General features: G+C 43.5%; 1 protein-coding gene across 3 annotated transcripts; it reads left to right on the forward strand.

The window, feature by feature from the left end:
- The first annotated feature begins 2,749 nt into the window (after nt 1-2,749).
- Nucleotides 2,750-26,066, forward strand: ELK4 (ETS transcription factor ELK4). 3 transcript variants are annotated; one of them, XM_049832266.1, is made up of 5 exons: nt 2,750-2,777; nt 12,603-12,818; nt 14,243-15,166; nt 16,392-16,508; nt 17,674-26,066. In XM_049832266.1, exons 2-5 carry the CDS (start codon nt 12,612-12,614, stop codon nt 17,770-17,772), a joined length of 1,347 nt encoding a protein of 448 aa, XP_049688223.1. In that variant the 5' UTR covers nt 2,750-2,777; nt 12,603-12,611; the 3' UTR covers nt 17,773-26,066. The 3 variants fall into 3 exon arrangements, with proteins under 3 accessions (XP_049688223.1, XP_049688221.1, XP_049688222.1); XM_049832264.1 differs by lacking the exon at nt 2,750-2,777 and adding an exon at nt 3,568-3,831; XM_049832265.1 differs by lacking the exon at nt 2,750-2,777 and adding an exon at nt 11,333-11,436.
- Nucleotides 26,067-26,072: the final 6 nt, after the last annotated feature.

A 26,072-nucleotide genomic window follows, 5' to 3' on the forward strand; every position in this document is an offset into this window, starting at 1 on the left:
GGTGCTGCCGTCTGATTAACCTTCACCAGAAATCCTAACCGAAATGTATTCGTTTGACTTCCTTTTTCTGCTGCCTCTTTCTCCTTAAAGTGCCTTTGCATGTGAGCTGCTTTTTAAAAGGTCTTTGCGTATGAGCTTTTTCCAAACCCTGCCTTGTTGCCTGCTTGGTTTTATTCCCTCCCTTTGTCTGTCCTATATTTTTTCCCTTGTGATGTTGTCTAAGATAGGAACAAGCCCACGTTGGATTGCAAACCCACGGCAGGGGAAGCAGAACAAAGTGAGAGTTGCACAAAGTAGGAAATTTATTCTCCCTCTAAAAAAAAGATGCTTTGATTGTTTGTCAGTGGAGTTACCCCAGCTGATACAGCTGTAGCTGAAGCCCTTTAGGCCCTTTGGATGCTAGAGTGGAGGGGAGTTGATTTTTGTGTGCTGTCCCTCTTCCACAACAGCCTGCACTGTCTTTCTGGGTTCAGCTCATGCATCATTTCCTAACTGAATGGTAGGGAAATATGAAATTTTTGGGTGTGCTGGTAGATCTTGCTGATGGCAAGTGGAGACAAAGCCAGGGAAGAACCTGGAGTCGTGGTCGTGTGCTCAGAGATGGAGCTCTGCTGTTTGCCCTGCAAAACACGTTTGGACCCTGCTCGAGTCTGGCACGCGTGCTGAAACGCCGGGTTTGTGTGATCGCGTATCTTGTGAAACGTTCCTTTTCGGAGCGGTATCATTCTCCCGCTTTGCAAGTGAGTTATCCTCGGTGCCAAATGAGGAAAAGATATTCAAAGAAACGGCATGGCGTGCGCCAGTCCCGTAGGTTGTTCATCACTGCAAAGGCTACAGGAGCTCCCGGAGAAACCAGCTGGCTTCAGGAGTGCTCCCTGAGTTGTGCAAACTCAGGTGCCGGTCCTTTCCCAGACAAATGGATTTAGCTCTGTTTGAGATGCACACATGCAGATGTTGGCAAACCTCCCATGTGTGACTCTACAGGAAGAGCCTGAGCGAGCACAGGGCTTTTCTTTATTTTCCTCTTTTGTTTTTTGATTTGGTGTGGGAGAAGGGAGTCCAAGCTCTAAACAGAGCAAGAGGTTACGGTAGAGCACAGCAGAAGGTGAGAAGGATGGGCACAGGGAGACGCTTGACCAAAGGCTTGTGGTGTTTGTTAGCAAGTCTGGCTCGCCTGTGGAGTGTCTGTTGTATTTGAGTCATCTGCAGTGCAGAAGATCAGGTAGAGGTGAGGAGGTGATGGCTCGGTGCCATGGGAAAAGGGCCTCCTGAGCTCCAGACCTTTGTTCCTGGGTCAGTGCTTCCTGGCTTGGGCATTCCCAAGGGAAAAGCAGTACTGATAACGTGAAGTGTTCTGTGGAAATAAAGATCGATGCTTTCCACAGGGGAAAAAAGAGAAAACAGCACATGCTTTCATTTCAAAGGGACTTTAATTATTCTGAAAGCTAAAGAAACTGACTCTGGAGTTTTGTGGGGGATTTTCTTGTCCTTTTTCCTTACCTTTTTCTCTTTCCCCCCTCCCTGCCCAGTCTCTCTCACGCTTCTTTTTTTTTCTTTTTGATAGTGGAGGTGGGAAAACCAAACCATTCTCTTAACTACCACATTTTAAAATAAAATTAACTTCTGTAAATAAATAAATAGTGGTCAGTGTGGTTGAAAACTTCCTCTCTCCCCATGACAGAAAGCATGCTTTGGGGAAAAAAACCTGTACTTCTTCCCTGTAGTCAAGACATCTCGATTCCCTAAACTTCCTTACTCTCTTTGCTTTCATCTCCCTTCTGATCCTCTGTGACTGTGTGGTAAGTGCTGATAAAGGGTTATTTAAAGTTATTGTGAAATGCAACAGTGTGTTCCCTATCTTGCTCTCGAGTTTACAAACCTCCTTTCACTTTGGTTGTCCTTTGGCTCCATGAAATGGGACTGGCTGAAGGAGATGACCTGGTAATGATACGGCATTTGCCTTGATAGAAATAGCATTAATTGCAGCTGGAGCTGCTCAGGCTTAACCAGGCTCTGAGGTAGGTACTCGTGTGTTTGGGGATGATGGTACATCCCAGACAAAAATGTACGTAGCTGTGCGGTGCTGCGGCTTCTACCCACGTATCGAGCAGGACTCAAGTTTGTGAGAAGGCAACTGGGTGAAACGCGCAGAGAAGACTTTGTACTAACGCAGCTAACCTTTTACCGGCATGTGTCTAGGAAACTGAAAGCTGCGTGTTTTGGCATGTGCAGTGTTTGACAGTGAAGTGCTGCTTAAATGTTTTTCTTCTCTGCCAATGGGTGGGAATCTGATGGCGAGGCAGCGAGGGCTGTTTGCTCATCGGAGGCAAGTGGGAGAGCGCTGCCTTCTCCACGCTTCACCTTCCGCTCCCGATGCCTGATCCAATGGAAAATAACTCTGCTCTCGAACTGGTGTGAAGAATGCTTTTTTAGTGGATACCTCAGGACCGAGACTGCTCATCTGTAGGCCGAGGCGGTGCTCCTTAGCAATCAACTGTACCCGGCCGTGGAAGAGCAGTTTCCTGGGGACTTGAGTGTGGGCATGGGCTGGTTTTAACGAGCTTCAGCGCGATTAAGGCTTCTGCTGTGCATGCAATCTCCATCTGCCCTCCTGCCAGCAAGCCCGGGGTCGCCTCTCCCTTCTGGGGAGCTCGAGGGCATCGTGCCTTCGCCACCGGCGTGCTGGCATCGGGTGAGCCATGGACAAGATCCAGGAACGGAGAACATCCACGAAGCCTTGGCTGAACCCCGCGGCCTTCTGCGGGGGATACATCCAGGTGGGTTTCCTCAAACCAAGAGGCCCGGTGCTGCCGCATTTCCCGGGGTCGAGAGCACGAGAGCGCGGTAGTGCCTTTCTCCGGGGGGGAGAAGTATTTTTATGCACGAGTTTGTCGGCGTGGGGATGAGCGGGGAGCTGGGACGAGCGGGGAGCTCCGCTGAGGAGAGCACTGGGGGGCAAGGGGGGAAGCGCTGGGCTCTCCCCTGTGCCACTGAGCCCCAGCACCCTCCTCCCTCGCCTTCACCTTCCTTTGCCTGATAACCTCCCTTGTTTTGCTGGATTTCTCTAATTTTTAAACATTTTTGGTTTGTTTTTTAAACATTTTCACGTTCTGCAGCTCCAGCCTGTGCCCTGCCGGGGCTGGGGACCCCCGCCGGTTCTCAGCCCCGCTCTCCTCACAGTCGTGTCCCCCCCCCCCCCCCCGCTTCCCCGGCCCGCAGGCTGGCGGGGGTGTCTGTGTGCGGTGTGTTCCGCCCTTATTCCTAAGACTCGACTCGAACGTCTACCCGGGCCGCGGCCCCCGCCTCGGGCTCCCGGCAGGCCGGGACCGCCTGAGCCGAGCCGAGGGAGCGGGCCGGGCCGGGCCGCGGGCACATGGCTGCGAGGGGCCCGGGCGGGCGCTAGGACCCGCGGACTACGCTCCCCAGAGAACCTTGCGAGGGGTGGGCGGGCAGAACCGTCCTATTGGTCAATGGTTCCTGAGGTCCGCTCGGGGATTGGCCGGTTACTAGCGAGCGCTCCGCGCCCCCGCGGGGCCGTGGGCGGAAGTGTGGGGTACGGCGGCCGCGGAGGCTCCGCGGCGGAGGGACTGGCGCGCTTCGCGTCCCGCCATGTAACGCGCCGCCGCCTTCCTCCTCCTCCTCCTCCTCCTCCTCCTCCTCCGCACCGCTGCCCTTCGCTGCTCGCCCGGCTCCTCCCGCCCGGGATGGGAGCCCGGCGCCCGGCCCGCCGGGGGGGTGCCCGGCCATGAAGGGCGGCGGGGGAAGCCGCTTCCACCACCTGCCCGCCGCGAGGGGACCGCGACGCCCGGGGACCGGCGGGGCTCCTCCTCGGTGAGTCGGGGGGCTCGGTGGCCGGGCAAAACGGGTTGGCTTCCGGGCTGGGGGAACGAACGGGCTCCGTTCTGCGCGGGGGAGGGACCGGAGGGGACCCGGCGGGGACTGAGGAGGCCCGGGGGCGGCGGGGGCCGGGGCCGGTGGTCTCTGAGGGGAGCGGAGAGGAGGAGGGCTGGGGGCATCGCCGGGATGTGGCCCTCTCGGTGGAGGGGGACGGGACGGTGGGAGTCGTCGTCGTGTCGTCCCCCCCACCCCACCCGCCCCGGTGCTGGTGCGGGGCGGGGGGGGGGGGGTCGGTGGGTCGGTCGGTGGGTCTGCGGGGCTTCGTCTCTGTCGGGAAACCGGGAAACGAAAGCGACGGCGAGGGCTTCGAAGGGCGGGCAGCCCGCCCCGGGGCTTTGGTCCCCGCTGTGCCCGGTTCCCCCCCACGGCCCCGCACCGGAGACGCTTCTCACGCAGGGACGGGGGAGGGTGAAGCCGTACCGGTGTGTGTGTGTCGTCGTGGTTTGATTTTTTTTTTTTATTTTTTTTGGGGGGGTTGAGCAGGCGAGCTGTCCTCCGGAGGAGCGTCCGAGCGCAGGTTGTCGCCGCTCGGTGCTGGCTGCCTTGCTTCTCTCTCCGCTGGTGGAGGTTGGAGCCGGAGACTGGGATCAAGGGATTGGTTTTGGGGTGTTTTTTTTTTCTTCCCTTCCTGGCTCTGCTACTATTTTTTAATTTTTTTTAATACTTGTGTACTCATCTCTCTGTGAAATGGGTGGATGCCTACCCACATCAATACACGAGTCCATGGAGAAAGTATGCAAATACATGCTGTTACACTTTTATTATTTTGTATGCATATATACATACACACACATATATACGTGTACCTGTGTATTACTTCCACAACACTTAACCTTATTTTCGCAGACAAACATGTAATAATCCCCATTGTGCTGCTGCCTGGGGGGGTGGAATCCAGAGTTCTGGCTTCAGTGGTGTCATTTTTAAGTAGCAGTCCTGAGAAATACAGGAATCGCTTTGTAGGCGAGTGCTCTGTTCAGTGGGTGCAGAATCTAGTCATTAGCATTTCTTTATCTTCATCGTATTCAGAACAAACATGATCCCTGCACCAGGCGCAGCCTGCCTGACAAAGCTGCGTGTTCGTGATTTTTTTTTTGTCGGCCTGTTTATTTTTAGGGTCTTAGCGCCTGTTTGTAGAGAATAGTTGTTCCATCGTCATAGCAACTAGGCTGAGTGTATTATAAACATTATTAAAGGAAACCTTTTCCATCTTAAATGAGACTTTCTTTTCACAATGAAGTTAGGATCAACATAAAACGTTTAAGCTTTTGTTTGGGGTTTACTCCATAACGTGATGTGGAGACCTGACCCCCTGTTCTTAAACGAGGATGCTTTTACTTTCAGCAGATGTATTGTGCCTGTTGAAGCTAATTTAATCTGCTGTTGGTAAACATTCCCCTCAGCCCATTGTGGTGGCAGATAAGGAGGAAGCAAGTGTAATCTACTTAGAGAGGAGCTTCCGCGGAAATAAGTATTTCTATGGCTTACTCAGAAACAATCACATCAGTGTCAGAAACCAACCAAGGAACCGATCAAAGGCATTTCATTTTTTGAAGCTTACTGTTCTCTCTATTTGTTCTAAACCTTCCCGTGTTCTCTTTGGTCTCATGTCCTATAAAAGGAGGGGTAGAAAAGGGAGACTTTTCATCAAAGCACAGAAAAGCAGGGAGATGAGGTCTGCTGTCCATAAAACTAGCTATGCTGAGCTGTCAGTCCTCCTTAGCCAGGGTGGAGGATCGGAATGATTGTAGCAGTGTACGTGGACTGTGCTTTGCAGTCCCCTTATTGGCCGTGTTCAAACAGGTTAAACATTTTTAAGTGTTGGGGTGTGCTAGTCAAAACCACATTAGATAACAAAGCGGGCACCATTGTCTCTGTATCAAGATTCAAAAAAACCAAAAAGCTGTTTGGCTCATCTACTTCTACTAACTTGAGTCTTCAGCCATGAGTATGATGGGAATGCTGATGCCGCTGTTCTCCGTCGTGGCTTGTTTTCTATTGCTTGTTTGCTCATACAGAAAGGTGGAGAAGGCTAGAAAATACTTACTTAAGAAGAAGAAACACTTCTCAGATAGGAGTTGAAAAGCTGAAACAATTTGCTCTTAAAACCCAAAATATTTGCTAACACCTTAATTTCAGGTGAAGTAACTTAATTTTTGAGCCAAGAACCCGAAACTTATTGCGATGTTTGTTTTGAGTAAATAAAACTTGGAGTGGGATAAGGCAATGAAAACTCTGCAGCAGCTCTTATCATAAGGACATCCTCCAGCATTTCCTTCCAAGGAGCTTCCTGCCTTGATAACCACGGCTTCTCCTTCAGAACAAGCTGATTTTCCTGACTGGTTTGGAAACAGCGGTGCAGTGAATGCCAGAGCCAAGGGGAAGACAAGAATTTATTGGAGTCTAGGGTGTTTTTTTTCTTATTCTTGCCTGATTTCCATATTTATTAGAGAAGGTATAATTTGATTACTGCTTGGGAAGCTGCCAGGGTTTGGAGTTTTTTAATGGTGGTGTTGCAGATGTAGAAGTCTGCATCTCTACTTTTAATTCCTTGTAAATAGTAACTTTATTTTACGTGCTTAATAGGCTTTTAACTGGTAATTCACCTGTCTTTGGGAAGTAAGCTAACAAAACAAGTGATAGTGAGAGGAGTTAAAGTACTTTTACAATGCTCTGTGTGTTCTGGAAAAGGGCTAAATACCCTTACACACTTCCCGCCCCATCAGAGTATGTCAATAGCTAGATACTAGCACCTTGAAGAGACTGGTTTTTGGACAGTAGGTTTTTCACACGTGTTGGGCAGCAGGCTCTTTTTCTAAAATGAATGAAAACTGATAAAATCCTAAGAGTACTAGTTCAGGTAAATTGCAATATTTGAGAATATTTTATGAAAGGTTTATTAGTCATGGGATATTTTAAATGCTGTGCTAACAAAATTGTTGCTTCGTTGTGTGTTGATAACCACTTAGTTAGATACTTCATCAGCAATGTTAGACCTCTTTGTCCCTTTACTGAAATAAAAGGGATAGGGCAGCCATTTATTTAATAAGGCATCCATTTATTTATTTATTTAGTTGCCCAGACAAAGACACTGAAAAACCTGATCTAACTTTGCAGTTAACCCTGTTATGAACAAGGAGTTGGGCCTGTGACCTCCAAAAATCTCCTTCAACCAAAGTTATTCAGTTGTTTGTTTTCCTGGAACAACTATCAAGGCCTTGTGTCCACAGGCATATTGCACAATGCAGCAGGAGTTATTGTCTACAAATTCCTTCTGTTCACACACCATGGCCATCTTAAACTATTAAGAAACCACGGGAATAGTTTTGCACAGTAAAGTCTAAACAGTTTGGCTTTGCTGCGCATGTGCGGAGTGCTCGTGTGTTGTATGCACAGCAAGTCCCGCTTTCCTGGAATTGTGTGAAGACTTAATTTGCTCGCCTGCTGAATGTCTGACTTGCACCATTAAGTGTGAGGTCCCCAAGACCATCTCTGAGTTACCGTTGCTGCCTTTTTTGGGTTTTTTGTTTGTTTTTTTTAACGAAGGGTCTGTGATCTAAGAGGTTTCTGTGTCACCCTGTGTGTTTACCTCTGCTCTGTGCTGCTTCCGAAGTCATCTTTTGAGATGTCACTTCTGTATAAATACCTGGGCAGCTCTAACCATGCCATTTAAATACGTGGTAGCGATGATTTTGTCCTCACTGTGTAACGTCTGTGTGACATCCTTTGTTTCCTTTGCACCGTCCTTTGTTTCTCTGTGGGTTCTGACAAGGCTGTAGACCTGACAGCTTTATTCGGTCCATCTGCAGAAGTCATTAGGCTGCAGCAGATGCTTATAAGAGGCTGTTAGAACAAATTGAGGTGACAGATTACTTGAGCTGTTCTTGGTGATGAGTCAAAGCGCAGGAAATCTGCCAAAAGAAGACCTTGGAGGATGGGGGTTAGGGCAGGACCCCCCCACCCCCCAGGTCCTGCCTCTGCTACCTTCTCAGGGCCTGGCTGGCTGCTGCTTTGCTGGGGCATAGCGAGGTCTCCCTCTCCTTTTTGAGGGCGAAGGGATGAACACCCAAGTGTGTTTTTGCAGCAGTAAGTATAGCTGCTGGCCACAGGAGAGATTACCGTATGCCACTTCCTAAACTGTTCCTCCTGTCTGCTGTGCCACCCTGTGATTGCGCACTCTCCTTCCACAGAAGATGCAAAGCCTTGAGGCTCTGTAATCAAATGGATTGCGTGGAGCACGTTGTGGCGCAGGTGCACGAGGAGAAGTCACCGGAAAAAGATGCTTATCTCCTGTCCTGGCTTTTTTGTAAACTCAAGGCTTTGTAAAGTCAAGGCCTCAAACAAAGCTACAGCAACCTCAAACGAAGCTGAAGCAGCATGAGAAAGCTCAAGTTTGCAGCGCTTGTATTTAGAGTACTGCAGCCAAATTCTGTCAGCTACTCGGTATACTTCAAGGGTCATCCGTAGGCGTCAGAGAAGATCTCAAGACAATAATTGTGCTCTATTTTAGCATACTCATTACAAAGTATAACTGCCCTCTGCCTCTAGCAACTATTTTTTTCCTCGTACTCAAATGGTGCAGAAGTGGAAAGGCCGTCGTCATAAGCAGCAGTATTGCCTCTCTGCCTAATTCCCTCATTGTCTTTTCAAATGAGACCTTTTTCTTTCTCCATGGACTCTTATAAAGAAAATAACCTTCAGCAAAAAGATGGTTTGCAGTGGTGTGCTTGTAATTATTGGTGTATTCATCTTGAAGAAAAAGCAATCAAACTGCTAGGCTTTTTATGCTGATGGGGAGCTGTGCTAGGAGATTGATGCCTTTTCATGAAAGGAGATGTAGTTTTGAAAGAAGTTGAAATGCTGCTTACAAATTAGGAGAGAAGTAACATCTCACCATTGTTAGTGTGGAGTAGGAGTGGGACAGTGGGTTCCTGTCCTCATCCTGATTTCTTTAGTTTCTCTAACTACTGAGCCTGTGACATCTCTGAAGAGCGTGGGTTTTGCTGCATGCCTGGATAAAAAGGACAAGAGGATCTTCTGAATTTCTTCCAGTGTCAGTGCAGGAGGGGGATGCTTTTGAGTACGTGGCCCTGAAAATGGCTATGGTATGGACAGGAGCCTCTCTAACAGCTGTTCCCCCCCATGCCAGGGCGGCTGAAGATGTTCTGTAAAATGCGGGATAGCACAAGGAGCTTGAACTGCTGCTCAGTCCTTGTGGTTGCAAGGTAGAGCCTGATGAAAGGCATCAGCTGCCTTCTGCCCCAGGTGCTGAAGAAGGAAGAACCTTTTTAACATGTTAGTGGGTTCTTCTTAAGCAAAGAGAGGTGCTCATCTCGCCTGTACTAGTTTTAATTTTACATCTTGTGTGATGTTTTCTTTCCTTCTGCTTTTTCCTGAAGAAGCAACAATTCTTTGATGTAGTCTTACGCCGTATCAAAGCAACTTTAATAAAAAAGTTAAATGAGGTGTCTTGATTCATAATGCAATGTTGTCTCCTGTATATGTATTATACTTTCCTAGTTACAGCTTGCTCCTGGACTCTGAAGGGGCAAGACCCACCTGTCATCCTGTTGTTTTGACCAGTTTGGAGGGTTATTTTCTGGTCTTCTCTTTGTCTGTATAGAATCTTCAGAAGAACTCTATACTCCCAGTTCCATTGAGGTATCTCTCCGTTGTTTCCTGTAGATGTGTGCAATAAGTCTTTAATAAAGAGGAACATTCATCCTCTCATATGCAATATAACCTATCCATTAACAATTCCAAAGTGGTCTCTGTTCCTGTTCTATGACAGGCAAGGAGTAAGTAAAACTTCTCTACCCTGTTGTTAATGTGTCTAACGTAAGACTTTTTAAAGCAGAGGGTGCTGAGGATATGCAATGTATCCTCCACACGATGGACGGAATCATGAAAACCCTAAAGCCTGTAAATGCTGGAAACATCAGTAGTAACTTGATCAATCTAACACTCTAGCACAGACTGTAACTCTGCCCCTGGGAAGAGGATCCTTCCAGCTGAAAAGCTGCAGTATTTGGGATTTAAGCCGCATGAACTCTTTTTTTTTATATTTTATTTTTTTATTTATTTTTATTTTGGTAAATGTCCCTCAGAACAACATAGCTCATCACTGGGAAAGGTGGGTTTTTTTAAAAAAAAAATAAATAAAAAAAATCTTGTGTCTTCCATCATTTCAGTCACTCCATGAGTACTCTGTATTGCTGAACTTGTGCTGTCAGAGTGCTGGGCTGTCAGCATTGAGCGTCTCCAATTCGATTCAAAACCAGCTGTGACCTAGGCAATAATGCTTGACTGGGGTAGAGGTTGGTGAGCTTTGAGATAATGGCAAAGTACTTCTTACTAAAGGGAAGCAGCCCAATGAAATAATAGCATTTAAATTTTGCAATGAAATCTGCATGGGTTTTTAGGAGGAGAAGAAAAAAGCCTTTGCTGCTCTGAAATTCTGCTGCTAATCTAATTTCTACGTGATTGCCTCCCGTTGCATCAGTCAGCGCTATTTGGTGCAGTGCTGCTTATGGGTTTTGAAAGTGCTGTAGATAAATGTAGCGTGGGAATAATCACTCAACTTCATTTTTCCTGCTCTTTCTCTGTTAACAGATATCACTAGTATTGACAGCTCTGCAGAATGGTAGAATCAAGTCCTTATGCTACACAACACCCCATGCATGTGCATCACCCTGACAGGATAATGACGCTCTGCTTGTGATGCTCCACAGCGTGCACGTCCTCTGCTTTGCCAGTAGGCAGATATGAAATGCTATCGGCAAACGTGAATATGGGTTGGAGGAGAAGTCCTGGAAGAGTTTTAATGTGGTTGCCTGGCCCTGAGTTTTCTTACGGTTCAGCTGGCGTGCCATGGTGCAGTGTGGGAAGAGTCTCAAAGCACAGTGTTCAGCAGCTGATATTTTCTTAGAGTACCGAGCAATTAATTTGGGCAAGCATGGAGTTGTATGCATATGGTAATTAGCAAGGAAAGCACCTTAGGCCAGCATAACAAGGTGGTGTGGGTGTCCTTCATTTTGAGATTGTTCCTTGTAATTGCAGCAATTTAACTGACTTGATCAATGTAACATCCCTGTGTAGTCGTATAAGCGTGCCATTGGGCAGGTATTCTTAAAAATAGGTTAAATGCAATGGGCTGTGCCCAAAAAAGTACCTGCCCTAGGGCACCTTATTTAAATAAGAATGTGTAGTCCTGTGTAAACTGTCAGCAGTAATCCTTTTACAGGGCTGACTAAATTCTGCAGCTCTGACATGTAGACTGTTCTCTTCCTTATATAGGGCTGGATAAGTGCTGGGCAGTAATGAGATTGGAATAAAAGGCTTTGGTAACAAAGATGAACTGGCAGTCCTGACTGAATCTTAAACTTATCCCTGCGTATACGTGGACTTCAAACAATATGGGTGTGGGTCCTGCTTGCTGAAGTTGGACTTGATGACTCTGTTTTGGAGCTTTTGCTTATGAATAGCATTTGGTCGCTTGGGCTGCAGATTCAACCAGATGGAAACCCCTGTACTCTTTAGGTTTGCCTTTATGGAGGTTTGACTGTGCGTGCCTGTGTGTGTGGGGGAAATCTAGCAGTTACGCATATCGAAACATTTTTAGTGTAATTCATCGTGATGGTTCTTATTCCAGAGTTGCTGGGTTTGTTTTTATTTCACTGGAAGAAGTTTAAGCTGCATTAATAGAAGCCGTTCTGTTGTGGAATAAGATAATCCATATGGGATACTGAATGAATATAATTTTATCTGGTTTAATTCACAGTGTAGCTTATGCTTCCCTTGTGCAGACAGGATTATTAGTGTTCTGCTTAAAAATATCCATGGAAGCACTGTTTTGTGTAGTCGGATATGGTCAAGGAAAAACGTCATCTCTACTACCTTGTCTGTCCTTGATGAATTTACACATTGACAGCTTCAGTGCAAGAAAACAATGCTGGAAGTGCATGAATCAACTGACAGATACTAGTCCTAGAAAGTCTCAGCCTAAATGACTGATGTAGGTAAGACATGGCAGGAATCAAGAGGAAAGCAAAGGCAGCATTTGGAATAATTTTGTTTACTTTCATGTTTACTCTCTTAGAAAAGACAGGGATGATATCTGGCAAATAAAGGAGACTTGAAAGAGAGGAGATTGGGCGTTGATTGAGAGGGCTGCTTACAAAGAGGCAGTAGAAATGTGAACTGAAGGAAGATTGAGTTGTTCTGCACTGGTATCTTCACGTAGCTTAAGCATTTACTTGATCTGCTCTGTTTTCTTAAAGATACCGAGGTTGGAGGTGGGTGCAGGTAAGGAGGGGAGGAGGCAAGTGGGTGGTTTGATTTTTACCTGGGTGCACCTGAGCTGTTTCTCATAAAGCAGCACAAGTCAGAGTGGGTGAACATGGAACAACTTAGAAAAATTTTTTTTTGGAGAGTGACTCATTGCAACTTACCCAAAGTGACCTGATTTAGTTAAATGAGTCTAAATATAACCCATGTGAAAAGTACTGACATGTGGGAGGAGACGGCAGCAGTTGGCTCTCAGCCTCTCTGTTCTGCAGGGAACATATTTCACGACTGGTGACTAATAATTTTTACTCTTGCTAGCTTTGGAAATAACACCTCTGCTCCATTACCCCCTTCTAGGGAGATGAAGAAAATGTGCTGTTCCTAATCTGTTGCCTCTTACCTGCCTTTCTGAATTTCAGCTTACTGCTATGGACAGTGCTATCACCCTGTGGCAGTTCCTTCTCCAGCTCCTCCAAGAGCCTCAGAACAAGAATATCATCTGTTGGACCTCCAACGACGGGGAGTTCAAACTGCTGCAGGCAGAGGAGGTGGCCAGACTCTGGGGAATCCGCAAGAACAAGCCCAGTATGAACTATGATAAACTCAGCCGTGCTCTCAGATACTATTATGTGAAGGTAACAAAGTCCGTAAATCCACCTCAAATCCTTATCCATCTTACCAGCTCCTGCCTAATGAGCTTTGTTTCCTTTTTCATTCTCTTCAAGGGGATAGGTGTCACTTCCGTCTCCTAGACTTAAGCAAGGTGTACTAGTTGATGTTTAGAGGGTTTTTTTCTTTTGTTTATCATTGCGCTGCATTTCCTTGCCAGTGGTTACTTTATAAGGTTCTAGCTAGCTTTGTGCAAAATGTTACCTTCTTTGATTTATGTCCTCGCTAATACGAATCTGTCTTTGAACACTAATCACCTTTCCAAAAATGTGTGCCCTTGTAAGGGTTAAAATCCTCAACACTCTTTAACACTCAACACTATTTAAGCAACAGAATGATTATAATGATTGAGATGGTGAATATTGCACCACCTTGAGATCTTTTCTGCAATTGTCTCTATGAAGGGGCTATCAAAATAAAGATTTTCAGTGAAGCAGCCCAAAGTATTTTTCTTTTTCTCCATGTATGCAGAATTGCACCTGTGATGCGGTCAGTGAGTTTAGTCCAGCAGAGTAAGATGCTACTCTTGTTTAGCTAATGCCTTCTAATAACTTGCGAGAGCCTTTCATTAGTGCACAGGTAGTGTCCAAAAAGCTGAACTAGAACCACAGTGTGGGAGTCTTACCTTCGTTTTAATCAGCCGTATATCCCACAACTGCTTATTGTGTGGGTGTACAAGATAAAAAATAAAACACAGTTTCTGAGGAACCTGTCAGTTCATAGCAGGTGGTATGTTGCTTGGAGTTTATTATTGGGTAGCACAAATCTGACTTCATATTGAGAGGTCTCAGTAATAATAATTGTACGATAAGTAAGAATCTTCTTGGGTCCAAACTCTGTGTGGCATTTCACTTAGGAGCAAAACAGGTTCGACATACGCTATTTTGTGGTATTGAAGTAGCTGATTAGCCTACATTCTGCTGACTAGTTCAGCTACTTATTTTCTTTTATTATCATCTTATTAAGAATAAAGGTGGTTTGATTTGAAGTATTAGCTCTCAATTCTGCTAAACCTGTAAGCTTTAATTCAGCAGGTTCTCCTGTTGGATTATACTTACTGTACCCAGGTCAGTAATCTTTTATGGGTGTAATAGGTATTTTTTTGTTTCTTAGTGGATCTTTTAAAATATGTTAAACAGCATTGCTTGGCAGTTTTTAAGGCTGTTAGTATATTTAAGCTCGCCTGTTTTAGTGTTTTGTTTGCAAGCTCTGGAAATGATACTTCAGGAGCATAACGGAATTGCAAGAATGCAGCGTATTTTTGAAAAAAGAAACAATTGCTGAAAGATTACAGACTATCTAATTCCTTAGTCTATTTTAGGCAGTGTTTGTAGGAAGAAAATTAATCTGAAGAAGGTCTAAATATATATATATATCTTCTTGTCCACAGAATATCATTAAAAAAGTGAACGGTAAGAAGTTTGTGTACAAGTTTGTTTCTTATCCGGAGATTTTAAATATGGATCCGCTTGTTGTGGGCCGTATAGAAGGAGACCCTGAAATGACTGGTTTTGCGGAAGTTAGCAGTGCTCCAAAGGATGTGGAAAACTGTGGGAAGGAGAAGTCTCAGTCATGTGCTAAATCCTCCAGCCGCAATGACTATATCCACTCAGGCTTGTACTCCTCTTTTACTCTGAACTCCCTGAACTCTTCCAGCGTAAAACTCTTCAGGTCTATCAAGATTGAGAATCCAGCTGAGAAACTGACAGAGAAGAAACCTGCTCAGGATCCAACACCCTCTGTCATCAAGTTTGTAACCATGCCCTCCAAAAAGCCGCCTTCTGTCCCCCTGGTCTCTACCACTTCAGCGGTCTCTGCCACTTCCACGGCTTCTGCCACTTCAACCGCATCCTCTCTTCCCATGGGATCGGACGAAACTCTCCAGACCTTGGAGACGCTTGTTCTACCCAAGTTAACTGTCCCTGAAGCTCCAGCACCTTTGCCAAACTTAACCACCAGCTTCACCCCAACTCCACCCATATCCTCAGTTTCTCCCACTCTGCAAGTTCCTTCCACACCCCCGTCGCCGCCCCTGAGCTCTAATCCTGACCTGGACATTGACACGGACATAGAGTCCGTGACTTCTCAGCAGCTGGAGCAGGCTCAGAGCCTTCAGCATCAATCCCCAGAGCCCAAAGAGCAGGATTCATCTGTGCTGGAGAAGGAATTTGCCAATCACCTCTCCAGATCGAAAAAACCCAAAGGGCTGGAGTTGGCTCCTACTCTTGTCATTACAGGCAGCGATCCAAGTCCACTGGGGATTCTGAGTCCTTCTCTCCCAACTGCTTCTCTTACTCCAGCACTTTTCTCTCAGGTAACCTAATTCCCTTCCTGGTTTTCTGGGTTTTTTTTGGTTTGTTTGTTGTTTTTTTTTTTTGTTTTTTTTTTTTTTTGTTTTAGTAACAATAGTGGTTATGTTATATTTTAAAACAGTAAGGGAAGCCAAGTGGAAAATGAATAGTCAGTAGATTGTATTTGGAGTTCTGAAACTCAGGATGTCACTCCCATTTTTCTTATAAAACAGAAACTTTATTCATAATTGGTATTACTTCCACCCCAAAGTGTGCCCAAGTGGTATGTCAGCTGTACACGTCTGTACAGTATTAGCATGTGGAGGCAAAACACAAGCCAGCACCAGCAGGATCCTTTGTAAATCTTGCCAGGGTGATATTGAATTATTTCAAAACCCCTAAACCCTGCCCTTATCCTTCAGGCTGATTCTGAAAATGCTTTAAAAATAGAGAACTACGGAGGTGTCTGTTTAGCAGCCTGCTTTTGCTTGATTTAGTAGCCGTTTACTTAAGACCAGAGTATTGTGACTTAACAGGAATAAGAACGGCTGCTTAATTTGGTGGTTATCTTTGTGTGGGAAAGGAAAGCTTTTATGCCGCATGGAAAATTTGGAAGAGAACTGATTCCAAGTAGGGTGTTAAATTGTTCTGTACATATTTAATCTCTTTGCTTTAATAAATTGGAGTTAGAGTGAAACTGTAGGGAAGCTGATTGAAAACTGAAGTGGCTGAAGACAGGGGAAAAAATCAAGTGGAGTTGTTCTTTTGGCACCCTTCAAAGTGTTTGGCGGGTGAACCTGGAACATCCAGAATATTCAGAAGCTGGACATAGATGTCTTTTATCGTGGCTTACATTGTCGGTGTCACCCAGACCACGTGTGTGCCCACTGTCTGCTCTTTTTAAACTGATGGACTGAGTTTTCCAAAGTCACTCGCAGGTGCTGTGTGCTGAACTGCAGGAGGAGCCGATTTGCTGTAGGTTACAGTGGGATTTGGCAGCTGTTGGGAGAAGAGGGCCAGTTGCTCAGCAAGGGGAGGGAGAGCCGGATGACTGCTGCTGCTGTTGTGGGGTTTGGAGGGAGGAGGAGGAGGTGGGAGAAGGCGGAAGGAGGGAATGGGAGTTCCTGAAATTTGGACCCAGCCCTCCGCAGCTGTAGGAGCTGCGATTATTGCGGCTGGATTTACATGCGTTGTGTGTTACTCACAGCGCAGGTTTCACACAGCTGACTATCTTCATGTGTTTTGCAGACACCCATCTTGCTGACCCCAAGCCCCTTGCTCTCCAGTATTCACTTCTGGAGTACGCTAAGCCCAGTTGCTCCTCTCAGTCCTGCAAGGTTGCAAGGTGCTAATACACTCTTTCAGGTAAGTTCCGGCAAGTTTAGCCAATCTCTGTGCTTTTCAGTACCTTCCTCAGGAGACCTGCAGGAATCAGTTAGCCCAAATATCTGATGTAGAAACAAGATAGCGATCTTTCTGTTTTCTATCCCCTGTGTTAGCTTTTGAGAGCATTTAATTTTAGTGTTTACCCAGTTTTATTGAAGTGTATTGTAAATGTTGGTATTTCACAAATGTTTTAAATTAATAGCAGTCTGTGCTGTAGTTAGAGATTTGGGGGGCAGGGGGGTGTTAGGTTTGTCCTTCCTGTAAAATTTGTCTCCCTGTAACTTCACTGGTTGAGATTTTCCTGGAAATCTAATTTTGCTACTGTATTGGTTGTTTTAATTGATTGTTAACAGTCTCTTCTGTTGAAAGACAGGAAGTAAATCTCACCACTAGTAAAAAGGAAGATTGTGTGTGTGATCTCTGTGGTGATATGTAGCACAGTTCTTTAAGATCTTTATGTTCTGCTGTCTTCTGTTGTTTGGAAATTCTCAGCTTCACAGTTTTTAATAAATATTTTTGTTTAATATATAAGAAAAAAGTCCCCTATATTTAGAAAAAAATCCTTTAGTTGTAATTACTCGTGCTCTTCATTCACCTTCCACTTTGGAATTGGAATAACCACATCTGTTGCCTGAGTCTGCTTAGGCAAAGGGTAAAATTTAACTAGTTGTCTTTTGGGTTCATATCTGTCATCTCCATGGAGATGAAGGAAGTAGCTTATATGTACCGTGAGGATAGGGAATAAACAAGTAGTTCTGAAAATGTGCTGGACATTTTTCTCTATAAATAGCTGATAATTAACTGATGAACAATTTAGACCACGGTTTCCCAACAACCTGTATTAAAGTCACTTACTAGTTCAGGACATAGGCAGTGCTCAGTGCAGAGGTTACAGACTGGGTCCTCCTCGTGACGCTGGTTACAATAGCTGGATTGCTGCAGTCTGCAGCGCAGTGGCATTTTAAAAGTAAATTACTTGGGAGAAGCCAAGGAGATTCTTTGAGAGTTTGGGGTTTTTTTCTTTATTGTGTTTTGGGTTTTTTTGTGTTTTGTTTTTTCCTGGGGGAGCTTCTACATGCACAGACATGAGAGGACCAGTAAATTAAACTGGCCTTTCCCTAATCATTTTTGTTTTGTCTCTTAGTTTCCATCAGTGCTGAACAGTCATGGCCCATTTACTCTGTCTGGACTGGATGGACCCTCTACCCCTGGCCCATTTTCCCCTGATCTACAGAAGACATAGCACATGAACTCAAGGAAAGGACGTATTGGCAAGCAAGGGAAAAATATGACACTTATATTTAACCATGTTTTTTAAATGAGCAATTTATAATTCCACAGAGATAATCAACAATCATAGTTTTTGCCATTCCCAAATAAAATGCCTTTTTTGCAAAATTCCCTTTTTTGAAGACCCAGGTTGGGAATGTATATGCAAACGCCTTAATGGGAGCTGAAGCTCCAGTCTCTTCTCTTCCCTCCTTGGTTTGGAAGACTTCACTATGGTTAAAGGGAGTTTCGGTTGGTGTTGCAGTAACTGAGTCTGCACTGATTGCAGTAAAACGGTATCAGAGAAGTCTTTTCTCTGTGACTCTTGGAAAAACCCTCTGTTCTTCTGCTTCCTGTGCTCGGCAAGAAGAAATCTAATCATGATCGAAGCTGGCATTCCAGGAAATGCTTGGGAAAGGGGTGTGTGCACTCAGCTTTGCCTTGGGGCCTGATAACTTCGGCAGCAACAAAACAGCCCGCGTCTTTTCTGCTGTAAAAACATCTTGTCTTTTTGCAGGGAGAAATTTTCAAGGAATATTCAATGATTGTGTTACTAAGATACGGACAATTTTTGAATGGCATTGTATGCCGACAGTCCAGCCCCTCGGAGAAGTGGTCTGGCTAGCTTCTGGATGCTTCCCTGCCCTCCCTTCGGTGAGGAGGCAAGGCGGAGATGAATGAGTGGTGGGATTAGTTCCTTTCAGTTCTCAGAAAGTTTTAATGCTGAAGTCCAAACATTTCTTGTGCCAGAGACCTGTTACAAAGCCTGTAATCTCACTGCTTGGAAGATTAGCAGGGTGGTGGATTTTACATGTGGTTTTGAGAGTGCGTATTTGGTGAGGTTGCTGCCTGATGCTAGAGTTTCAGACCCAAACAGTGGGTGAGAACACTAACGTGTGAGCATTAACGTTACTGCTCTTTTCCCACCGTTGTAGTGGAGAAGCTCCTCTTCTATCAGCTCTTATCTCAAGTTTTGCGTTGGATCTATTGCTTTTTTTATTTGAGGAAGCACTGGGACCCAAAATAAATTGGGGTCCATGTGTACAGCTAGCTGAGAGGGGTACCACGGCGTAGCAACCTTACTGTAAATTTGCGCTTGCATTCCTTTTCTTTGTAGCCGTGTGTGTGGATTAATGCAAGAGTAGTTTCCAGAGCCATTTGAAACACGGATGAAATGAAATTTGTAGTTAGATTTTTACAGCTCAGGAGGCCTTTTAAGAGAACTGAGCGATGTAAGAAGAGAGACTCTCCTCTCACGGCCCGTCAGAGGCTGCATGTCTTGGTCTGTTAGCGCTGGGCCGTGTGCCCTTCCACTTTGGGCATCTGATGTCAGGCAGCAACTTCTATTTGCTACTGTTTACATTGAGTTGGTGACGTAAGATAATCTTCTCCCTAAAATACCCACTAGAAAACAGATGGAGACCATCTCTTTCCTTTGGCATCCTCACTGGCTGTCTTCAAAGTTTGAATAAGCAGAGGAAGTTTGTACCTTTACAGCAAGAAGAGCTGACAGTGTATGCTGTATATATTGCACCTGTCTTATGGATAAGTGGTGAACTCGAGCTTTCCAGAGTTTTCCTTTTGCCACTTTTGCAGACTCTGCATTCACTTTAAAGCGTATGACAATACCCAAGACTTAATTTACTGCAGTGACGTTATCTTTCTAGACTCTAGCATTGAAATATCTAAACCGCTTAGTATGTTCCTGACATGACACCCAAGACATGTGGGTGTAATGGAGTTGCTTTTTGGGTATTGTTCATCCAGAAAGTCCCCTGCCCGGTGGGAGGTGGAAGAAAAGGGTATGCCTTCTTCAGGTGGAGATAGCAGGGAGCGAGCTCATGTAGTGAACTGTCTTCCTGTTCAGTTACGTCAGAGGCATAATACTGCTTCGCATTTTAGACATCAGCAGATCCAGGATAAAGTTCCTGTGCCAGCAGCTCTTAAAATGACAATGTGCAATATTGACCTTTTTTTTTTTCTTTTATTTTTTTTTTAATGCAGAAAGCAAGCTGCAGTTCTAATTAAGAGCAGGCATCTGGAATTTTCTGGTTTGCATGATGGCTTATGAGTCTGCTTTAGCAAATATATAAAGCTATATATAAATAGCAGCACTTTTAATGGTTGTTTTAGGTTGGCCAATTTTATGCCCACCAAGTGTGTGGACTTGAGAGCAACATTGCAGACTAGGATTAGAGTTTAAAAATAATTAATGAGCACTAAAGACTTGCAATTTAATTGCTTCCCTTTCCTTGTCCCCTATGGAGAAAAGCCAAGTTTATTTGTTTAAAAGTTGTGTATGTGCACACATGCACTTAATTATTTGTAAACTTTTATCACTTTCAGCATAGGTATGCAAGAAAACCAAATGCTAACATAGCTTGTCAGTTGTGCTTGGCCTGGTTTCATGCTCTTCTCCAAGTAGCTTCATCAGATTGCACTGCCATAGCTGGTTGATGAGATAAACATTCACCTTTGGGAACACCTTCTTCAGAGAAAGTTAATGTGAAAATGCAGCCTGTATGTGTTGGTTTCAATCTGGTAATATCCAACTTCCTGACAGATAGCACTGAGGAGATGATTGCTTTTGCTTCTTAAGCACCTGCCTAGGAAAATAAAAGTCCTGTATAGGATTATAATCTCAGGAGGCAGTTGGGAAAGCAAGTTGAAAGGGGAGGGGAGGGGGGAGAGGAGCGGTTTGCTCGCCTTTTCTCCATTACAACTTTCAGGTCACTTAAGGTAATATTATCTTGTATATATGCTGCCTCATTAAACACACATTTACTAACAAGTATATAACTGCCAGCTTTTTTGGATCACATTCCTGAGAGCCCAGTGTCGCTGTGACTTCTTGGAGCTTGGTTATGTGAATTGCTGGTACTCTACTAGCTCACTTCAGGAGCAGTTTGCAGCTCGTTGCAACTTGTTTTTAATGTAGTGTAGGGAAGGTGGGGGTTAATATAGGCTCTCTTTTAATTATCATGGTAGCAGTCTGTAATATGGGTATAGTACCGTGTTGGTTTAAAAAAAAATAATAATGCAGCATTACAGAAACATTTTATTACAATTTGTGTTGCTGAAGTAGCCATGGTATTGTTGAATGCTTGATAATATTTGCATCGGTTAATTCATAGATGGTGGTAGAATTAGACTGGATGAGCATGGAAGCTGAACATCTGTCTTGCTTCTGGAAATCTCTTTTACGTGTCGCTGCTGCTGTATAATAGTACTGCAGAGTTAGAAAGCTTGCACTGCTGTTGCTATGTGTGCTATGTCTGGCTTTTTTTTGAGATCCTGAACTGTCAGGATGCCACTAGCAACACGTGCTGCTAGCAGAAACAATCCATGGAAAGCAGAAATGTGTTAATAATACCCTATGGTTATAGAACCATACTTGTTCTGTCTTACCTGTTTTCAGAGAATGTGATCCTAGTAATAAGAGTGATGGAGGAAAGTTGTTTTAGTTTTTTTCTTAACAGCAGCTTAAGTCTAGATCCTTGTTTCAGAAATCGGTTTTCAGCAGTGATGGCTGAATGTAATTCCTATGCACTGTCTTTGGCACATTCAAGTTGCATTTTGCAATAGGTCAGGAAGTAATAAAATTCCTTGAATTTGAGAATTCATTGTTTTAACTTAGAGCATTCTAAGACTTCAGGATCCGTATATTTTGGTATAATGGAGCATGCATTATAATATGAAAGGCTTTGGCTGTTCAGTGGTTTGTTTGGAATAATTTCTCCCTCTGATATGTTTTCAAACCTCAGATATCTAGCAAATAGATTCTTCTTTTTTTATAGTGTTCATTTTTAACCACAGTGAAGGCTGCTTATGTGCATATCTTCCTTTACACAGCTTTTCAAAATGCAGTGAGATGCATTAATGTCAAATTCCCTCATGACTTCAACTTCCATGTGAGAACTTCTGCAGGTTGAGATTGGGTGAAAGAGCTAGCCTAGTGCATTGATGCAGTTTCTCAGGTGAGCACAGGTGTGGAGTTCTGATCCATTTCTGTAGCATTTTTCTAGTGCTGAGGTCAGAACCTGTAGTTCTGACAGTCTGTTGGCTACCCATGGTTTATTCATGTATCTCTTAGTTACCTTTTGCTACTGTTTTATAGCATTTTTGTATGTACTCATGTTTTACTATACAATTTAACCTCTTCCATTTTTAATGCATATTTGTTTACAAGACACATCTCAGTGTTGTATCAAGAGGCTATCTTGGTATTGTCCGATATGAAAATAAACTACATCAGTAGTTAAGGAACATTGTCAAAGTTGACAGGTATTTTAAAACTTGATGTTTGAGTTTTGGGTGTCCATAACAATTTTGTTCTGTTTCGTTCCTTAGTTCTCCTGTGTCAAGAAACACACGTACCTTCTGGCCTCTGAGGTCATGGGTATGGATAGTTTATTTTGTCTTAATAATTACGGAGCATGGTATTGCAAACAAACAGCCCGAGCCCCACAGGATCTTACACTCGCAGATAAGTTGAAAATCCATTAGAATTGCAATTATGTTGCTTAGAAGCTATTTGGGATGTTTTAATGAGGTATAGTATGTCTTGCCTAAACAGGAATTTTTATGGTTTGATTTGAATTTAATTAAACAGTAATTGGCAATGGCTGCTGTTTAGTCTGAACAGTATTAGCAAATCTGCTTAATGTGGAAGCCTTTGGCTATTATAATTAAGTTGAGTGGTGGTTAATATGTGACACGCTAAAGTTGATCTGCTGAAATCAGAGGCTGTCAGATGAAGATTAAAAGATAAAATGCAGTGACAGTTGTTTCACACAGTCCTTCAGGGCCATTACTGCAAAAGGCTTTGTCTTGGATCAACATCTGTGGTCACAGCATTCCACTTCGTTTGAGCGAGTAGTATTGAGTGTGTAGGAGCCCTTCCTAAAAGCCAGTTCTGGACAGAGAAGAATTTTTGAAAATAGAATCATCTTTTCTCCGTAGCCTGCTTTTAGTCATAAGGATACAATATAGGAGCTACAGAGTCGCAGTAATGGCAGCGCTGTTGTACTTCTGCAATCTGTGTTTATTATCAACAGACCTTGTATTGAAATTTCCTGACTGTCTTGGTGCCATCTAAAGCAGAAAGATTAAGCTTCGGTTTTGGGTGTCTAGTGGATCTTGAACTGAGGAATATTATTCTTGCCTTTGTACAAAGAACAAACAAAAATAAGGGGGAATATGTCCACTGCAGAACGTTGGTTCTTTCTGGAGGATGCAGCTTTGCTGACCATAACCATGCTTTGCAAAAAAAAATATAAAATGTGACCTGCAAGGTAAGAAAGCTGGGCAGGGCCCAATGTTTCTTTTTGAACGTGTATGCTAATGTATTTCCCTTTCGGGATAGCGAGATGTCTGCTTTGTATAAATTATTCTACAAAGAAAAAAAGTAAAACTGACTAGAAATTATTTTTGTTTACCCCCTCCCAAAGAATGTAGTAGAAGACTTTGACTGTGGAGCTGTTCCAGACATCTGATAAAAAGCATGCTTTGAGAACTGAAAACTTGTTTTTAGATGCATTGTTTAACTGAGACTGGAATAGCTTTCTTCATGCGAACATACGTGTGTACACATGCTCAGTGCCTGAGAGGACGTGTGTTCATTATGTAGTCTGGCTTCCAGATCTGCATAAATAACGCTTACCTTGTACACTCAAAGCAAATACTGCACTGTGCAGTTGCCACTTTTAAATGTTTTGCACATGCTGGTGAGGTTTTTTTGGTTTGGGTTTGGTTTGGTTTTTTTTTAGTACTCAAATCAATTATACCACAGTGTGAACTAATTAGTTGCCAAAGGTTATTTTTAAATGCATCTTTGACATTGTTGTATGCCACATCTTCTAAAAAAAGTGTCTTAAATGTGTCTTTGAATAGTTTTATGTTCATGGAACAAAAGGTTGGACTTCTTTTTTTACTTAACTTGCTTCTCTGTTGAGACCATGCGTTGCAGAAGGTTTTCATCTCAAAGTAGGGTTTTTGGCAGGGGGCGTAACAGGAAAATTATGAACCTTCGGAAAACAGGGGTCTTTTAATGGAGACACTGAACTGTAAGCAGCACGGTAAGGAGAGGGGAGGAGAGGTTGGAAGGCATTGTGTTTGGAGCCCATTTCAGTCCTTGAGCAGTACATGCAGCAGTGCTGTACGAATAACTGGAAGCTGTTTTGTTTTGTTTTGGGTTTTTTGTTGCTGTTTGTTTGGGGTTATTTTTTTTTCTTCTGTTTTTGTTTTTGAACACAGGAAGGCTTTGAGGATGGCCTCTGCATGGTTCCTAGTGTGTGCTGTGTGCTGGGGGGGTTACAATACCTGGGTTTGCTCTAGGCTCCTTGAGATGTGTTGTGTTTTTTTTGGCTAGCATGTCTTAAATCTTCAGGCTTTGAAACTGCTTTATAGAGTTGTGTTGACTTTTTGTTCTGCTGTTGTTCAGTTGCACAGAGTTTTATATATATGATGTACTAGTTTTAACGTTAATTCTCTGTGAACAGGGTTGAGATTATTCATTGTGGTTTAAAAGAAAAAGTTGTATTCTAAATCTCCCTTTTAAAAAATCTTGTTTGTATTCTGTTGCAGTGTTACCAGATGGCCTTATGTACGTCACAGTGTTTTGTGATAAGTACAGTAGCACATTTAATGCTTATCTTCTCCCCCCCCTCTGTTTTTATAGCCGAGAAGTATATTCCTAATGGTAGGGATGAATAAATGGGAAAATTCTAGCAACATGTATGGTAAGGATAGTGGTTGTCTCCTCTGATGTGTATTAGGACAGCTGGAATTAATCTGGGACTGAAATGACTCTGAATAGGGATCGTTAACCAGCGTGAGACTTTGTCTTGGGAATTCTGAGAATCTTTGAGCCAGCTGATGGCAGATGTGAATCACATGCCAGAAGCTTGTAAATCAGAATAGATCTGTTGGCATCACCGCAACTGGTCTAATTTACACTGGCTGAGAATCTGGTCTTTGTCTATGGCTCAGACAGAGTCAGGGGAGGGAAGTTTAAGTTAAATTTTAGAGAACTTAAGCAACCTTATCAGCTGTGGTAATGTGTGACAGTTGTTCTGTTTATTTTTAAAGTGCACATCTGTTTTGGAAAGTGACTTTCTGATGCCTTTAGTGTTTACTCCTCAATTGAAATTTTAGGTTAAGCTGGGTTCTTTGCAAATTGGCAAGATGATGTCTGCAGTATTCTTTATACTACAGCAGTTCTGACATCTCTGCTTGGGGCAGACTGAGCAGACATTCATGTCAGTTAACTTACTCTTTAACTCGAATGGATTCTGTTTTACTTTCCTCTAATTGTAGTAGAACCATCAGTGGTAAAAATTACATTGAAAGCAGCAGAGATAGCATTTTCAATTACTCTTTCCAGAACAGAATTGCATTTTTTTAATGTGTATATATATATAGTACCAAGTCAAGAGACAAAGCAAGTTATGTTATAGTGAGTGTCTTAACTTCCTACACTGGAGACTTTTTCTAGACACGGTCTTTTAGAGACAACTGTAATCTTACACCGCTTTGGTGCTCTTGTTACAGTTGGGTAAACTTGCCTGGGAGAGAATAGCTTCTCAGTCTAACTTTTTTTGAAAATAATACCTTATAATAAGAGTATCTTAATGCCATTGTGTTTTAAAAAAATAAATGCCGGTATGTAATGCAAGTACATAATAGCCAAAGTTTTCAGTAATTGTTCAGTGTTACTAAATTTGCTTTTATTTAACCTTCCAAGATAACATATTAGGAGGACCTTCAGCGTGTTGATACAATATTGGAAAAAAGTCTGATCAACTTGATTATAGCAGATATGCAGTTATTTGAACACATTTCAGGTTTGAATACAATTTGGAGGCAAAGTTCTAAGATGCAAAACTTACTTTGGAGGAAGTGCACTGTAATGACACTTCAAAGTAACAAATGCTGCTTTTAGAGTGGCATATTGGCAGTTGTTATTCAAACATAATGAAGGTCTTTCCTGAGAAATCAGGTGACTTTTCTATTGCTTCAATTTTTGTGCAAAAAAAAAAAAAAGAAAATCAATGTATTGCAATCTTTTTTAAAAATGGGGTGGGAATAGTTAAAGAAAACTATTTTATGTAAGAACTGACAGAGGGATTTGCTTTGTATAATGCAAGCTGGCTTTAAAAAAGCATTGTAGCAAATTATTCAAGTCAATCATATGTTAATAGTTATGTGCAACCAGACATGCAAAACAATTGTATTTTTTTAAATAAATATTTTTAACAAAGTTTCTGATCTTTT

This window comes from Accipiter gentilis, chromosome 29 (assembly GCF_929443795.1).
Source record: "Accipiter gentilis chromosome 29, bAccGen1.1, whole genome shotgun sequence".
Lineage (NCBI taxonomy): Eukaryota > Metazoa > Chordata > Aves > Accipitriformes > Accipitridae > Astur > Astur gentilis.